Source organism: Lactuca virosa, chromosome 4 (assembly GCF_052849685.1).
Source record: "Lactuca virosa cultivar CGN04683 chromosome 4, Lactuca_virosa_CGN04683_v6, whole genome shotgun sequence".
Classification (NCBI taxonomy): Eukaryota; Viridiplantae; Streptophyta; class Magnoliopsida; order Asterales; family Asteraceae; genus Lactuca; species Lactuca virosa.
Genome location: NC_136429.1, coordinates 46,193,773 through 46,213,026, shown reverse-complemented (window position 1 = coordinate 46,213,026; position 19,254 = coordinate 46,193,773). Strand labels below are relative to the sequence as shown.

Here is a 19,254-nt window from a genome sequence, read left to right as displayed (position 1 = left end):
TTTGATATTCAATTTTCGATTACTTAGAAAATATTTTATTTTTTATTATATTTGATTTTTTTTTCGTAAACTGCAAGGTGTTAAAATTAAAAGTCATCTCTGGATAGCAACAACAAACAATCTAATTAGACCATCTCGCCTTGCAAAAATTCCATAAAAGTGGTAAAGATGAAAGCAAGTATGAGCTGAACTAAATGCTTATTCACTTCATCCTCTTTAATCAACATCTTAAGCTAAATCAAACTATTCACTCCATCCTCTTTAATCAACCTCTCGAGCTACTTCAAACTATATATTCATGCAAGTCGGAAAAAAGCATAACTCCACGAACAAAGTCAACACCAAATCTCCCAGGTAAACAAGTAATTAAAGAGCACATGATCAATATTACCTTCCTCCGGATTGCAAAGCGGACATAAGTTATAGAAGAGACATTTAAACTTCTTCAAATAAAATTTAAGAAAAGATGAATCCAGTTCTTGAAAAGTCTCAATGAAAAACATAATTAAAATCATCGTGTCAATCCTCAACCACAAGTTGTATGTTGGATCTATGAATATGTTCCACCAAATCAATGTGAAAGGCATTATGGGCATCATGATGACGTACTTCCCTTATGTTTGTCGTATATTATGGCGTAGAAACATCTATTCATTCGAAGGCTGACAAAAGTTCGTTTTCATTGTAGCATAATATCATTTTTCCTTAATATTCTAGAATTATATTATGGAATATGATGCATACGTACATTATGTTTTGTAACCTTGCGACCCCCATATGATCATGCCAGGAGTTCATGATTTTCCAACACCTCTTAAGTACATTAAATGTCCGTTCCACGTCCTTCCTAGTTGTTTCTTAGGTCGTCTTAAACTTTATCCTTTTCTTCGTTTGGACCTTTGAACGATTTGACGAAGACATAAAAGTTAGGACATATCTCATCACTATGATAACACCCACGTTTATATGTTACTTCATTTGCTTGAAACGAAACATCATGTGCCTTCCAATATAGATGTCATTTAATATCGGCGTCTGATCAGGAACATTGATGTCATTGTTTTCTCCTACGGGACCAAATAATGCATGTCACATCTAAAGATCATGGGACGCGATTCCTTTGAGAACTATCGTTGGCTCTTTACAATCACTTCACATATATAGATCACGTCATGTGTTAGGGCACAATGCACATGCCCAATGTATGCAAGCGATGTTACTTAGCATTATAGGTAACTCATGCTTGTTTTCATGCACCGTGTGCAATTGGTAGACATCACTGATCATAGGTCCGTGCAAATATCATTCGACGTAAACCAAAGTCACAACTTTAGCAAACTTGTAGACACTTTTCCATGTGGTCCACTCGGACATCCTCAAATACTCATCTCATGAGTACGCTCTCATGTCGTATGTTAACTGACGAACTGTTGTTGTGCATTTTTGTACGAATAAAACCTTTCCTTCATCTTGCATCATATTTTAACCGAAAATATGGAAACTGGCCTTGCAAGTCATCCACAATACATTGAAATAACTTTTTCCTCGTCCAGAACTGTCGTCTAAACTTATTAGCAAATACATGCCATCGTCAAAGTAGATTTTTGTATCACGATTGTGCCAGACTTCACGATTTCTATTCAAAGGACATACTCTCGTTCTAAAACGTGAATTTTGAGCTTCTTGGTTTTGATAATATGCAATTGTGTTTGCCATAGCTTTCCCAATAAACTTTAATTCTCGTAATGCCAACGTATCTGACGAAGTAAATGATAATGACGACGTTGTGGATGAATGAATTTGTGAGAAAAAATTGTGTGAGATTAAAGGTTAAAATGTTTGGCACTTATAGAGTGGTAAAATGTTTTTAATAAATTAATTAATTAAAGCAATCAAATGAAGTAATCGTTGAAGAGTAGAAAAAGAGAAAAGAGATTGCATCGAAAAATGGTCTTGTGTGGTGGTTCACCTCACCTTCACCGTACTGGTGGTGTGGTGTTCTTCACCACATTTAAACACTTACATAACCCCACCGCAACATGCGGTTGATATACTCCTTTGGGGTGGAATTGGTACAACACCATACATTTATTCGCTAAACTACATATCATACCAATTATAGTTTGTATAAAATTTTTGCTATCATTACAGTATCAAGTATAATTGGTACCAACTTGTTTGACTACCAATAAATTTGGTTGGTACATGTTGGTAATGGTATATACCAACATGTATATAGGTTTTACGAATGAAGATTTTCGTGTTGTTGAGCATTGTAAAACATGAATGTGACTTTTGTAAATGATAGTTTTGTGAATGACTAATATTAAAAACTCGATCCATAAGGATTTTATTAAGGGGAAATACCAGCTATAGTCATTTTTAAGGGGGGTATTTCAAAATTTAGTCACAAAAATAGACCTTTCCGGCTATGGACATGCATTCCACGGAGGACCCTCTACGGACTCCGCGGAACGACGAATTCTCCACGGAAAGGGGGTATTTTTGTAATTTTCCCCTCCCCTCTTTGACAAAAATGGGTCTCCTCTTTGGTCCCCCACTGGTCCCCCCGATTCCTCTTCCACTTCGACTATTCGTCCCATTTTTCGTTCATGTCTTCGCATCAGTAGACTTTTACGATTTTCTGGCGAGAACAAGTTCAAACCCGGCGACAACGAGTTCAAGGACGTCATTTTCCGGCGACAACGATTTGAACCAACAAAATCCGGCACCGATGCGGCGTAATTTCCCCAATATTCTCGCCGATAGATACGGCTCCCGGTCACGTTTCCCTCTTTGGATTAATGTTGTATTGTATATATTTAGGATTCAAATGTTACGAAAATGGAATTGATAACCTTCAATATGTAAAAATTTAGATTTTAGGATTAACTGGTTTTGAATTTGCGAAGATCCATTTTGCGGAGGGGTATGTCACTCCGCAGAGGGACCTCCGCGGATTGACGTATTCTTTCCATGGAATGAATCAAAAAGGGCAAAATGTCCTTCCGCGGAGGTATAGGTCACTCCGCAGAGGGGTCTCCGCGGAATGACCTCTAACCTCCGCGAAATGACCTTAAATGCCTTTTTTGCCCCTTTTTTCTGCCCTTTTTATCAACTATTTATTAAATAAAAAGTATGTTGCTATTTATTTCATAAACCGAATTAGAAAAGTAATTTTGAAACCTTTTTTTTATTTTTAATTACTAACGTTTTATATTAAATTAAATGTATATGTTTTGTAACACGATGATCTCGATCAAAAAGCAGATTTAACTTTAAAAGGCGTGGTCGTAAAAGGCATGGTCGGTACGACCATTAAAGACTATTTTCTACGCCTAACACAATCGCAATGAGTATTATTTGAAGCTTCGGCATTTGGAAGATTCTTAGGAATGCATGTCCCCGATGGTGACCCCTTACTTGTGTATTTGATGATGTTGCATGAAGTAAGGTCTCAACAAGTGTTTGAAATGGGGAGGTTTCGTTTTGAGATACATGGAATGCAGTTGGATTTTGGTAAAACTGAATATATTTTGATTTTTGGTTTAAGAGTTGGTCCTTATGTGGATTTACTCTATGATGAAAGAGGTCGATCAAATTCAAATCTTCGTGCTCGGTTGTTCCCAGACATTACAGATGCACGTTTGCGGTTCAAAGATTTAGAAGACTACATTATGTCTCCGAATTATGTGGCACTTCAGGATGAAGATGTTGTAATGCTTATCCAACTTGTTTTTATGTTGAAAGGTCTCCACGGACGGGACGTTAAAACGGGCATTCCCACGGCAGTATACAAGCTTGCTGATAATATAGATGATTGGGACATGTATTACATTTAAAAATTCTGTATAAGTATAATAATAATTATAATAAATAAATTGAAAATTGAGGGTTTGCATGGGGTACATATTTCTGGACCTATACTTCAACTGTAGCATCACTACAAATGCTTGAAATTGAAGAAATCCAGCAAATGGTAAAATTTAAAGTTAACTACCGCGGTGTATCGAAATGGTTTTCAAGCTGAGACGGTGAATACTATTCCAATATTTATGCATTGGGAAATACCAATTGAAAGTGTTGTCGTCTTACCTCCACGACAATTTACTTGAATTGTAATGTATGGATCACAACGAATATTAGTTTGTATTCAGTTCTATGTTAACCTTAGTTTTGGTCCATTGGCGTTGTTTAGTTTTTAATAAATAATGTTTACCTTTTAATTAATAATGTTTACCTTTTAATAAATAAGTGTAATGTATCGATGACAACGAATTGACAAACAGCTCTACGGGCTGACAAACAACTATGCGAACTGACAAACAACTATGCTCACTGACAAACAGCTCTGCGGACTGACAAACAGCTCTCTGCGGAGTTGAAGGGTCTATATATTGTCATGGATGATCGTCGAATTTTTGGTAAAGAGTTACAAATTATTTTTAATTTTAATATGAGTTCATCTTCAAATTTCTGTATTTGCTCGTGCAACGAACTTGATTGTTACTATTGTGATCTGATCGACCCTTTTCTTACACCGTCACCAAACATGAGAGGTTCGTATATGTCTGATGGTACTTTGCAACAATTGCAATGAGCTGAAGAATAACAAAAAAAAAGATAAAGAGTCATCTCGGGCTCTCACTAAACGTCGTGGCCTCATTACGGCAGAGTGCAAAGAGGCTATGGAAAGGATGCAAATTAATAAAAAAATCAAAGATCATGAAGAATGGATAAAAAAGACTAAGAAGACTATGAAAATGACTGAAAATGGCTTGCTGAGAAGCTTGCAGAAATGATAGATTTTGGGCGGCAAAATGATCGTTTTGAAGATAAGATAAGAATTAGAGACGACTATATAACAATGGAGAAAGATAAGTATCCATTGCAATTCCCTTAAGTTAACTACTGTTTTTGTACGTTTATTATGTGTTTTTTGTTTGTTCTATGTATTATCTTCGAGTTTTAGTTATTACTCTACTAGTAATGATGCACTAATATAATCATAAAATTACCCATAATCTTTAAAGTAACCACACCATTTCAAAGTACACAATCAACGTCTTCTAAAACATAACATACTTAATTATAAATACAACATCAATCATTCAAATCAAACGTTGAACAATAGTCTTCTCTTTGCGTCCCTTGCGTCTTGCACGTCTCTTGCGTCCCGTGCATCTCTAGCGTCTCGTGAGTCCCTCGTGTCCCTTGCGTCCCTTTCCCATTTGTCTTACTACCTGACGTCGCACTAATTTTTCTAGGCTTCTTTTGCTTCATTGGGACCAATGCCGGACAAGTCGCTGCATTATGTGTTGTACTATCACATCTACTACACCTTCTTACTATAGGTTCCTCACCTTGTGACAGACTATGATTTTTGTTTTTCAGTCTACCAGCTTGACGTGTATCCATTATGGGGGTTTAACAACCATCATCTCAGCAGGAATCTCCCAATCACATGGTTCTGGAAGGGGGTAAACCGCCTCCTCATACGTACTTTGGTACGTTTCCATTTTGTAAGCGTCTATAGCTAGATGTCCAAAGTTAGATTCTTTCAAGTGCTTTAAGACCATTATGACATGACCACAAGGAAAACCAGTTCCTTCCCAATATTAGCATGTACAAGTCTCTTGCCTCATATCAACTATGTCACCATGTTTGAAATCATGCACTTGATATATTGCATCTGAAACACCTGAAACGGACCATCCTGTCGTACGCTCTTCATTTTTGCTAACTACTTTTTTCAGCTCACTTCGTTAGCACTGTTGAACGTTTCCCTGTAAAGAAGATATATATAATTAACTTATTATTCGACATAATTAAAGTCCAAATTAAAGTCATACCTTCATCGATGCGACGCTTGTTACACCATTCTTGTGAAAGACGACGGAAGAACTCAAGAAGGGGTATTATAGGCATCTTCCTTGCATCTACAGATAAAGCGTTCATGGACTCTGCACTGTTGGAGGTTATGTAATCGTACCGTTTCGACGGGGAATATGCTCTAGTTCATTTAGCATGTGAAATTTCACTTAGATACGCCGCTACTTGCGGCCTAGTAGAACTAAATCCATACCACAAATCTTCAAACACATTTCTTTTGTAAGCTCTCACAAGCCTCCAAAACAAGACTTTTGTTTTATCATTTTTCCCAACCCGGTGTACTATGTTTCCTAGTAGATGAAAATCACCCACGTCATGATGAGCGTTTGGGAAAACATTTTCAATACTAACCCGAATTGCATCGGCCCTATCAGTTACAAAGGTCAAATCTTGACAATCATCAACGCATTCATACAGCTTTTCAAGAAACCATGTCCAAGTAAGACCTCTCTCTTTTTTGCATATTTCGCGTGCAAGGGGCGCTATCTGGTTGTTCCCATCCATAGCTACTGCATGCAATATGGTTCCCTTAAAACCCCCCTTCAAATGGGCACCATCCATAATTATGACTTTACGACAAAAAAGTTTGAATGATCGTATCTGCAATATATTTGTATGCAACACATAAACACTCTACATTTTTTTACAAATAAGTATATATTAAATAACAACAAGCTTTTTGTATTTACCGTGCTCCCAATGGCATAAAAACAACACCCGAATCAATCTTCAGAATCTATTTGTATATAGGCCATTGTACCGGGATTATGCTTCTTCAAATTGTGAAAATAAATAGGAAGTTTGGAAAAACATTCTTCAGAGGAGCCCAACAACAGTTCCATAGCATATTGTTTTGCACGCCAAGCTTGTTTGTAACTTACATTGATTTCCAGCAAAACATTCAAATCCCTTGATATTTCATTAGGCCTCCAAACCTTCGAATAACTTTTTCCCATAATCTCATGAAATATAGTACCCATGATGTTTTTATTTGCGTGCTTATGATTTGGGTGTATCTGTAATTATGAACATGTGTGTACGTTGATGAAAGTCCTTATTTCAAATTCATTAGTCAGATCAATGCGTATTGCATATAAACGCCAACTACAGTTATCAATTTCACAATATACCTCGTTAAGGTTTTTGTTAGAATGTTTGGTCTTAAACTAAAACTTTTCTCTGGTTGCTTTAAGACTCGAAGCAAATATTAGTTGTTGTTTGTTAGCATACGTTTGACGAACAAACATATCATCATTTGGACCTAAACTGTGAAATGGTTCAGGTTCAACAATGGGATCAGGACAATCAGGTATAGGAGGCATACCGTAAAAGATGTCTGAAGCTTTTTTTCCGTGTGTGAACTCATCTTCTGACCATCCTTCATTTGACTCTTCATCGTCTGACACAGTTTTGTCACGTACTCTTCCAAACTCACATAAATTTTCTTCTTCCACCGTATTCATTGTCACAGTTTCTTCCTGTGGACACTCTTCAACATTATCAGATACAATGTTTTCAACATTGTATGGTACAATCTTGTCAACCGCTTCTGTCTGTTCGACCCATCCCTTAAACACCTCCAAATACAAATGCACAATCTCCTTCGTTTCAGACATTACATTTATGAGTTGATAAATATCTGTTTCGTCTACAATATTCATAACATACCCATGAACCGGGTGTTGAAATGACAATGATATATTACTATTGAACGTATTAGCCTTACTTTTAACTAAATCAAATAATATTCGACGGTCAAAATTAGGTGGAAGCAGTAAACCTAAGTTGTTAAACTTTGGTCTAACGTAGGTGTTAATTCCATTACTCATCTGTCAAATACCCCCCCCCCCCCCCGATACATAAAATAACAAAACTTATATTTTCTTTGAAAAAATTTTCAACCTTAAAACTGATTGAATATTGCAGATAGATCAAAAAAAGAAACAAAATGACTTATATCACAAAAAATTGTCGCTAATACCCTTCTAACGACCCATTTCGCGGAGAGGTTAAGGCCTCCGTGGAGCCCTCGTCACGACCTCTGCGGGGGGTTTTTAATGAACATCAAAACAATCACTCCGCGGAGGTATCTATGCGGAGAATCATTACTCAGTCTTAAAGCGTACAACATTTATCGTTCCGCGGAGAATTCGTCGTTCCGCGGAGCCTGTAGAGGGTCCTCCACGAATTGCATGTCTATAGCCGGAAAGGTTTGTTTTTGTGACTAAATTTTGAAATACCCCCCCCCCCCCAAAAAAAAAATGTCTATAACCGGTATTTTCTCTTTTATTAATTTCCACCATTAGTTTAAATGTTAAAGTAGTGGAGAAAAATAGGACACGTCAACATAAGTGTAAACTTTAAACTTTATTAATACGGTGGATAGTAATATCAAAGTTCTTGAGATATTAAACACCAAACGCAATTAAAATTTAAATCTACGATATGTGTGTGTGTGTGTATATATATATATATATATATATATATATATATATATATATATATATATATATATATATCAAAATTGAATTAGTTGGTATGATAATATCATGATATTTAAAACTTGGAACCATTATTGTACTATATTTATTCAATTTGTATGAATATTACAAAACCAAAGATGTTGGCTACAAAATATATTGGTTACAAATATTATTGGTTTTGTTGGTAACATGTTAGTTGGTTGGTACATATTTACCAGCCTATAGTACTCCTTGTAAAAATGGACCATTTATATATATATATATATATATATATATATATATATATATATATATATATATATATATATATAAAGAGAGAGAGAGTTTATTAATACTACGATAAATTGATAATTGTTATAAAGATAATCAAAACAAAATTAAACAATAATAGAATATATCTAATTTAGGTAGAAAATTGCCAAAACAAAAATATAGGGTTAATCTAAATAATGGTCTCGATTAAAAATTGCTTAATGGATTAAATTTGTAATGGGTCGGCCTTAATAAACATGGATGAATAAAAAGATAAATAAGCTAATTCAAAGAAAAAACAATGAATTTAAAAAAAAAAAAAAGAACGTATGGGACTAATTTTATCAAAAAAAAAAACACACACAAAAGGTGTATTTGTCAAGAATCGTACCCTAATCACCATACAGAAAGATCGAAGGTGACACCTCTTAGACTGTGAACAGTAACAAACTTGACATTGTTGATATGTACTTGGCGAACACTACGCCATGAACTCGGAATGTCGAGTTCGGAAGCAGATAGGTAGTTATATGGCTTCAATAGTAGGCTTTGGCCCACCCCACACAAATTTGAAGTGAAATATATATCATATATATAATTTATATTTCTTTTGAATAAAATTGTGACATGGTCCACCTCATTCCAAACTTAAATTTATAATGAAGGAAGTAATTGACATGTGAGGTATGTGGTTTAAAGAATTGAGACAACAATTTTTTAAACATATCAAATTGCATTTCAGTCTTCACTGTAAATTCCTCGTTCATCAGGTTCGTATATTAATATTTTGTTTATTATCTTAATTAATCAATTACTTCCAACTTAAATGAACAATTACCTTAAAATCATACATTGTTATATTGTGTTACCATTTGAATTATTTTGCTACTTGTTCATAGTTTGTAAATTATTTAATCTACCTTAAAACAAAATCCTGGCTACGCTACTGTTCGAAAGCCTAATTCGACGACCAACTGCCAATTTCTCTCCTCTTTGACTTATTCTCCTCCCTTTCTTCTCCCCCACTCCACAACCCACCACCTCACACCCTCTCTTCTTCTCCATTTCTTCTTTGTTGGAGCTGAGGTGGAGTTTGGTGAGTTCAACACCACTCCCCTCGACCTTAAGAGGTTGATTTACTAGACGTTTTTGTACATATTTATGTAAAACAATATACATTAATGTATTTACCAGATAATTTGGCTAAAACTCGGACTCTATTTTTTCCCGAAGCTCTGTACGGTCTCACACCCGAAACCCCCTCATGGTCGGGCATGCTCCTTGTAGCCTTAGTGATATGATTATACCGTTGCAGAGAACAAGGCTTACATAACAATCATAAAAAGGAAAAGGTGTTTATTTGTTTAAAAGAGTACTTAAACATAACATATTAAATACAACACAAATTAACACTAAGACCATCCGTTATACTCACCACTAACCATTATAGTGGTTGGTGCCACATCATTGCCATATTTTTAACACTAAACCATGAGATACCTACCACTACCACACCATTCCACCTCATTTTTTTTAATTAAATTTAATTCAAAAATATATAAAAATGCAAATACAATAAAAACATATTATTAAAACTAGTTTTTTATTCAATTAAAAAACATTACATAATTTAAAAAAAACAACTAAAATAAAATAGAAAAAAACATAAAAATGCAAGTACAAACAACTTAAACTAGTTTCAAAACCCCATTTTTTTAATTATTACATTTTGGGGAATCCTTAAATTTTAGCTAAGCTTTGAGGTGTGTAAACGGTTTGTGGTTTATGTCTTCATATTGATGTATGGCCATAACAACGGATCGATATCGTCTTCATGTACGTTGTCTATAACAAAGTTATAAACTCCATCAAACTCTCGACATTTTATCCTTATATCGCGAAACTTTGAACATATTGCATTAAGATTACGACTTCAACAACCCATTAAATCATGAAAAATGTTTCCAACTTTTACCCAAAAATCACTAGATGTTCGACTATCTGGGTCTTCCGAAACCGACATCCATGCTAGTGCTAAGTTCTCTTCTTCCTCTTCTGACTAATTCATCATTTTGGGAACCATTGTTTTTAAAAGATCAAGCAACACAAGTGTGTGATTGTGAATAAAATGAGAGAAGAATTGTGTAAAATATAAGGAATTGTGTTGTGGTATTTATAAAAAAAATGGTAGGTAAATTTTTTTAAAAACAGATATTGAGTAAATGCCCAAAGTAGCCGTTAGACATGGACCAACTTTGATTGGGCGTTTTATTCTGTGGTGTCGACCACGATAGGCCACGGGCACGGCGAACCACGAAGGTCCGGGCTAGTGTGCACAAGCCACAATCGTGACCACCTAGACCACGGAACCGTTTGTGGTATACATACCGGAAGGCCTAAAGGATCCGGATAACCACAATCTTAATGGTTCTCCTCGATGGCATTATCTGAAAGACCATATTTCATGTTTTGTTTTTTTACCAACACACTTTTCATATTTATCTAAGAACATCCACAAGAACAGCTTTTGGAAAGGTTTTTGGGTCAAATAAGTTTAGTCAAAATAAGCTTGATCAAGTTAAAAAAAAAAATGAAAAAAGACACTATTATTAGAAGATTTTGCATTTCAAATGTAACTTTACAAGTTTCATTCATAAAGCTTTTTATTTTATTCTTATACTTTATAAACAAATAAAAAGCTTTGTTAGGACCAGTGAGAAGATTTGTGAAAATATTTTTGGTTGTTGATATGACTTTAATATGATTGTAATGACACCAAAAAGTTTATCGAAAAAACTTTCTTATTATAGATGATTTCACCTCATATTATTGGATTAGTTCTTTTTTACTAGGAACCATTTTTAGTTGGACTTAAATCCAACTTTTTTTTTAACACCATCAATGTCAAGTTAACATGCAATAAAACTATGTTTTTCAATCATATTTTCAACAAAACAAACATCTGAACTAAAACCATAACCTTTAGTCCTTTACAACTCTCAACGATTTTCTAATATACTGATCACTTCAAAAATTGAGCGTTCAAATCCCTCTCAGATCTCAAAACCCTTAAAACGCATACAAATAAAGCTCAACACAAATCTCCTACCCTATTACTAATAAACAGTTCAAACCCAATCCCCACCATAAATCTCCAAAAAAATAAAAGAAACCACTTATTTAATATAGTGTACGTGTATTGTTAAAAAAAGAATTACCCCAAAGATGACACCTGTAATTATGTAATCAAAAGATGATTTTTTCCTATTTCATGTTTTATATTTTCATAAAACCCAAAAACTCAATTCCCCTTTTTATATTGCGCATGCGTTTCACAAATAATCCAAAACAACAAGATAAAAAAGCAAAGTTCCATTTCCAATCTAAGGCCCACAAGAATCAACATGCTCCAAGGTACCTTTTCGAGTCCCATTTAATACAAAGTCCAAAAATAACATGTACTTAAAAAAAAACACATGACAAACCGGGTCTGACTGACTGACTTTCTTCTTTTTAGACCCGGTTTGTATACACCTCTACTAACACTTTACTACTATCCTTGCACGGCCTTGGCAAGGCCAAAAGCAGCTGCAGATGCTATGACCCCAATCAGGGCAGTCTGCAGCGCGCTCCACACTGGTCTGTCGCCAGTGAAGTAACCTTTGGCAAACCCAAAGACCAACAACGCGAATATGGTCACAATGACGGATGCAACCAACGCTTTTTCAGCGATTGGGATGAACATGTAAGGTGAGAGGGGGACCGCTCCACCCAAGACATAAGCTATTGCTATTGTTAGTGCGCTTTGAAGTGCTCTTTTTGGATCGGGCTTCTCAAGTCCAAGTTCAAATCTGGATAATAAATAAAAGGTGTATGAATTAAGATCAAGATTCAAAAGTATTTGTTTTTGTAATATTTTTTATTGGCCAAAAATATATGATAACGATATCTTGTCTTTGTATAAACTTGATTTATTTTTAATTCAATGAAGTGTGGCTAACGTGCTAAAAAGGCCAAAAGTTTACTTAGGAAAGAGCAACGTGTGATTGTGACCAATATTAAGTATAAACAATATAGTTAATCCAATATTTTTTTTTTTATAATTTTTTAACAGAATAGCAGATTGCTTCTGGTTTGCTAGATGCCAACATGCATAAACTTTTTACTTAAATAATCATGAAAACATTCTCAAGACACATAAAAGGACAATGTTTGGCATTTCGATGTCTAATCATGGATTACTTCATAAAACAATTAAGATTTTCTATGTCTACAATTTGGAATTTTTTTCCTTGAGATCTTGTATGTTAGACATCATAGAACAAGTTATGTATTGTGCAAAAGACACAAATGTCTTCCTTATCATCATCATCATCAGAAATATCTGTAAAAAAATTGTCCTACTTTTATGGAGAATTTGGCCAGGTAAGAATCAAAGTTCTAAGCATAATATACTAATTGTACTGTGTAATCATGGTGTACATGGATATGCACCTTAGGTGGTTAGCTAATTACTCAAACAAATATGAGATTTGAAAGAGAGTATTATTTGGATCAAAATTCAGTAATTAACACTTACTTCATCATGAAATCAAGCCATGCTTTTGGGTTCTTTCTCAGAGCATTCACCACGGGTTGATATTCATGTGGCTCCACGCCATATTCTGCTAGTATCTCTGCAACTTCAGCCGCCTCTACAGTTTATATAGAATCAAATCATCAAAGATCAATGAATGTGTATCACGTAAGTATATATGTATCTAATCTGTAAAATGAAATTAAGAAATGAACCTGTATCAGGTATGGTATCAATTTCTTCTTGTTCCCTCTGTAGCTCTCTAGCGTAATGATCAGCCTCGCTTTTCGCAGCCAAATACCTAATCGGTAAACGCAGATTTCATTAATCAGACTAAGGATAACAAATTCGAGATTGTTGATTGTTTATCAAAGCTTAATAAGTGCCTTGAATCATAATACAAAGTACAAACACTAAGAATAAGAATATGTTTGTGATAATTTCATATCGAAATAGTAGGATTGACCTCAAAAAACGAATTCGAAAACCCTACAGAGCACTCGCATAGTCGCATGCAATTTGCTATGGTGGATTATAATAATTACAATTTTGTTTCTATCCTGAATCCGGTACTAGATGACGACATGCCGTTACAGAGAACAATTTTATGACGAAAAAATAAATCGTATTCGAATGAAGTGTTTAGAATGCTACTGAAATTAATCAACCAATAAAACCTAAAATCATTGCAATGAAATAAACTTGGTTAACTTACCCGCCGAGTCCCATGGAGATAGCACCAGCAGCAACCTCCGCTATTCCGGCGGTGAGGATGATGGAAGACGAAGCATTGGCACCGGAAAGCCCCGCCGCAAGAGCGAAGGGGACGGTAAGGCCATCGGAAACGCCGATGATGATATCACGGACAACTTCACCGGCGGTGAAGTGGTGCTCCTTGTGCCGATTCAGTAAATACTTTTCCGATTCACCGACGGTGCCCATTATTGATATTTTTTAGCGATCGAATTGACAAGTAGAATATACTGCGTGTGAGTGTGTATGTTGTAGTGGAGTTCGAATTGGATATATATAGCTAGTGCGGATTGTGCGGGAGGTGACGGATGAGAGCTAGAGCCTAGAGGAAGCCTTTTTACGAAAGTGGTCCATGCAAATTGGAAGAGTTGTCACGGGAAATCTTAAGTTGCATTTAGACCCCTACAAGTTTAGTAAGTCGCATATCGTTCCTTGCAAATTAGATTTGGCAAAAAAAATGTACTCGAACTCGAAACCGAGTTAACAACGGATGGGGAGTCCCTCCATAAGACAAGAAGATATTAGACGGAAGATATATAGTTTTTGTGTGTGAAAAGAAGAAAAAGAAAAGAGAAAGAGAGAGTGTACAGAGAGAGAGAGGGAGCACAACGACTTATATTTTGGAGTAGAGAGGAGAAAGAATGTGGAGTTGAATGACCATTGAACGGTGCAATAGAATTGTAATGAAAATTTATGAATTTTTTAAGAATTAAATTGAATGTATGTATTCTCTTTCCTACATGACAATCCATACAACTCTCTATGAGTTTAATCCATTAGATATGACATTAGTACTAACACAAAGGCATAGTAGTCTCATCGGCGGTACCGCCGACCCAAATCCTTCCGGCCTAAGCCACTCCAACCTCCCTTAAGGACAATGATGTGGATAAGAACTAAAATGATGGCACCCGTGGTTTCCGGTGACGATGATAATAATAATATATAAAAATAACGCATATATATATATATATATATATATATATATATATATATATATATATGTGTGTGTGTGTGTGTGTGTGTGTGTGTGTGTCCCCGCACAATGTAGCGGGATAAATATTCAGTGATGGAATCAATTCAGTTATTTTCTGTTGCCTAACATGGAAGAAGTGTGTACTTGGCTTTATATCCCATTTTTCAGTTTTCTTAGGTACTATGGTATCTGTTTTTTGACTTCTAGTTTTTTTTGATATTTTTCGATTTTATATGTTTTTATAACTTTGGTGAGATTTCATGTACAATATGAATTTAAACTACTTGATTAAGTAAACAATTATTTGTTTTACTCTAGTAGTTATTGGATTTTTATTTTATTGGATGATTGTTTCGGTTTGTAAACATGTCATATTCGAAAGATCAATTGATGCATTGGGCATGAGCTTTGCATTTACTTGATTGTAGTAGCAAAGCTTAGCGAAGTTGAAAACTAATTCTTTTTATTTTGAATGAAGACATGTCATTTTCATGATTCAATGGTATTTGTCTTTGAATATCATAGGGTCTTTGGTCTAGTTGTATTAGAAGTTACCGACAGGTTCTTTTCAGTCAAAGATTGAGGGTTCAAGTCTCGTTTGAGACAAAATGTATATATTTTGGAGTAAAGTTAACGCGTATGTGTGTAACCTTTTCTAAGAATTTTGTAGTAGTGTAATTTATATGATGTTATCGGCCTTATACTAATAAAAAAACTGGACAATCAATGAAACAAAATACTTACCTTACATGGCTACGAAGCTGTAAGGGTTAGAGCTGTAAACAAACTGAACGTTCAACGAACGGTTTGTGAACCGTTCGACGGGAAGTTTGTTTATGTTCGTTTATTTGATAAACGAACGAACATGAACACAAATTATCGTTCGTTTAGTTAAACGAACAAACATGAACAATGATCTCGTTCGTTCAATTATGTTCATGAACGTTCGTTTATGTTGTTTGTTTATGTTCATTCATATAAGTTCATTTTATGTTCACATATGCTTAATTGTGTTTGATTACATTAGTGTATTATATGTTCATTTATGTTCATATATCTTCAATTATGTTTTTTTTTTTTTTTTTTTTATCTTTGTTCATTTATGTTTGTTTTTTATGTTCGTTTAGCATGTTCACGAATATAAACAAACACAAATTAGCAATGTAATTTGTTAAACGAACGAACATGAACAAGTAAACTCGTTCGTTTATCCGTTCGTGTTCTTTATTTTTCCGGCTAACTTAAACGAATGAACACGAACAAGCCCAGTTCGTGTTCGTTCGGTTTGTTTACAGACCTAGTAAGGGTATACCGCCATTCCGGTGGACGGTGGTAGCATTTACAGAGAATGGTGTTCCCTCCTCTTCCATGTCGGTTATTCCCTTATTCATATTCTTCCTTATTTGTATCCTCTCTAAATCGGCATGGAAATGTCGATTCTCTCTCCAACCTCCATCAATATCCACTGATCATCTTCTTTCCCTCCATTTCCCATTTTCCCTCCATAACCGTGTCAGCAACCACGTGGGACATGACATGCCGACACCACTCTAAAAACCCTAAAATCATCACAAATTTATCTTTTCATATTAGAGATTAAATTTAAATAAATCTGTCAAAGTTAATTAAAATTTGAAGATTAATTCTATGAACCAAAAATATAAATAAAATTACAAAAATATTTACAAACATAGAAATTAAATGCGTTAAACATTATAAATTAAGTAATCGAACTTACGAGTAAAAAATTTCTATATTCGGTGCATTGATTGCATTAAAAGTAATATTTGTTCATGGTGGTAATAAGAAATTTTAAGGCATCGTTGATAAATTTATCCAATGAAAACAATTGACACTATGTAACTTTAAAATCAAATATGAAATTGGAAATACTAAAGTAAAGAAACAAAATTAATGAATAGAAATATTTAAACATTTATTTATTTAAAAACACACATGTTAGTAACACTTAAATATTTTACCATCATATAAAATGGGTTTCCTATTGATATTAAAAGATTCATAGTGGAATGGAATTTGTAATCTAACATAAACAATCATTCAGAAACAATAGAGTCATTTTCTAGTATGGATATGTTCAACTCATCTAAAGTACCATAACATAATATTAGTACATGAAAAATGAACAACAATCTGATCAACTTAATGTTAAAAGTTGCTTACAATGCGATTCATAACTGTAAAAAAATCTTGAGAAAAATTATAATACATCCATCAATTACTTAATAACTATCATTTAGACAAAAAAAAAAAATATTTTCTTTATATATAATTAATTAATTGTGATTTATCACCTTCCAAATTGATAGAGTACGTTTTTTTATAATGATTAATAGTTTTCTTTATATATAAATAATAACCATAGTTTACAAAAATACTTATATAAAGTAATTTATTTTTAATTAACTTTCATCGATAAGGTTTAATTCGTTTTCCTTATTGAGTGGTATTAGCATAAAGTAATTTATTTTTAATGGGCTTTCATTGATAAGGTTTAATTGGTTTTCGTTATTGAGTGATATTAGCATAAATAATTTGTACATAATTGTTTAAGAATGATACTTCTTAAAATTCAAGAAAAGTTCAATATTTTTTATAATGTAGTTAATATATATATATATATATATATATATAGTCAATTCAAAATATCCAAATTCTGATACACATATAACAACATATCCTCCTTGACAAATGAAAATAATTTTGTTATTTGTCATCCTCTTGTTATTTGTCATCCTCTTATGCATTATGCCCCATGTTATTTTGTGGTAAATTTAGATTAAATTATATACATATGTCATTTTGTGGTTTTTTCCATTTTATTAAATTTCATATAATACTTAAATGTAATAATTGTAATAATAAATGTATATCCAATTCATTAATACAACTTTCGTTATAATTTCTAAATTTCTAAATTGAATCCAATTATTTTAGTTTTTTATTTATTTAAATTATTAGTTTAAATTTAAAAGATAAATAAACACTTCAATTTTAATAATTAAATATTTTTCTTTTTTTTTTCTTATAAATTTAAAATTTCTAAATTGTTAGATCTTCATGTTTATTTAATTTTTTGAATAAACTCATGTAATACATGAGTCTCCCAACTAGTTAATTATTATTTAGTTGAAATTATATATTTTATTAGAAGATATTGTTACCTATTTTATTGATATATCTTTGGTATTTATCTTTCCGTTCATTATAGGCATTACCATGTATTGTATAAATGTACACATTGTGATTAGTCAGAAGGCAGTCAAAATTTACCTTGTATTATGGTATCAGAGCAACCCTAATTCTCTTCTTCTCCCCCACGGCTTCTTCCTCATCGTCGATCTAAACCCTTTCTCATAACACCTTCTTGCGTTATCATACGATGACTGGTACATTTGAATCTCCCAATCCGTCCAAAACACCTTCCAATCCCATTTTCAGTGTCAATAACATCAAAAAATCTATCCATATTCTCCTTGATCTAATCGATGGTCAATATGCCTCATGATGGAACTATTCAATATCCATGCATGTATGTATATTGTGTTTTACCATATAAACCCTAAATATTCCCGTCCTATTGATATCAATGAACCTACTTGGTTTTGCCTAGATGCGGTTGTCAAACAATGGATCTACGCAACAATCTCTCCAAATCTCATACAAAATCTCATGAAACCTGAGGTTGCAGCTCAAAAACTTCGGAACCATCTTGAATAAATCTTTTAATATAATAAAGAAACAAAAGCAATTTACTTGGAAGAATAGTTTAACACCTGTAACACTCGCAGATTCGGGCTAGTCAATTAAGATATAATAAGCGTTAAAAGGACTTTTTGATTGAAAATTATTTAGGATAAGTAATCTTAACCAAAGTTATAGTATATGTGACAATGATTTCGTATATATAAAGAACGTTGAAATCCGACTTCGTATGAAGAAGTTATGATTCTTCGAATTTTCGCGATTATACCAGCACAACTCTGCGTATCATAAAAAGTGAAATTTTGATAAACTGTTTTTTTAGCCTAAGTGATCTAAATGAAAGTTGTAGTAGCCGTTATACTCAGAGTGTGCATATAGAGAACGTCCAAAATTGACTTCGTGAGAAGAAGTTATGATTTTTCGAAGTTTTAGCGCAACAGTGCAGACTCAGAAATTAAAATTCAAATTGGTTGATTGTTAGCGGAAATAATCTAAACGAGAATTGAAGATCTCATGAATACGAACCCATCGATATAAAGACGGCCGAGAACGGAGCGCATATGAAGAAGTTACGCATTTCGCACAGACTTTAACAG

The 19,254-nt window shown here is 33.8% G+C and overlaps 1 protein-coding gene across 1 annotated transcript; it reads right to left on the bottom strand.

Annotated features, from left to right (window-relative positions):
* Nucleotides 1-11,984: 11,984 nt before the first annotated feature.
* On the bottom strand, nt 11,985-14,217 carry VIT1 (vacuolar iron transporter 1). Its single transcript, XM_079041254.1, has 4 exons — nt 13,919-14,217; nt 13,419-13,504; nt 13,207-13,321; nt 11,985-12,478 (listed from the first exon to the last, which is right to left on the bottom strand). Exons 1-4 carry the CDS (start codon nt 14,143-14,145, stop codon nt 12,181-12,183), a joined length of 726 nt encoding a protein of 241 aa, XP_078897380.1. The 5' UTR covers nt 14,146-14,217; the 3' UTR covers nt 11,985-12,180.
* Nucleotides 14,218-19,254: the final 5,037 nt, after the last annotated feature.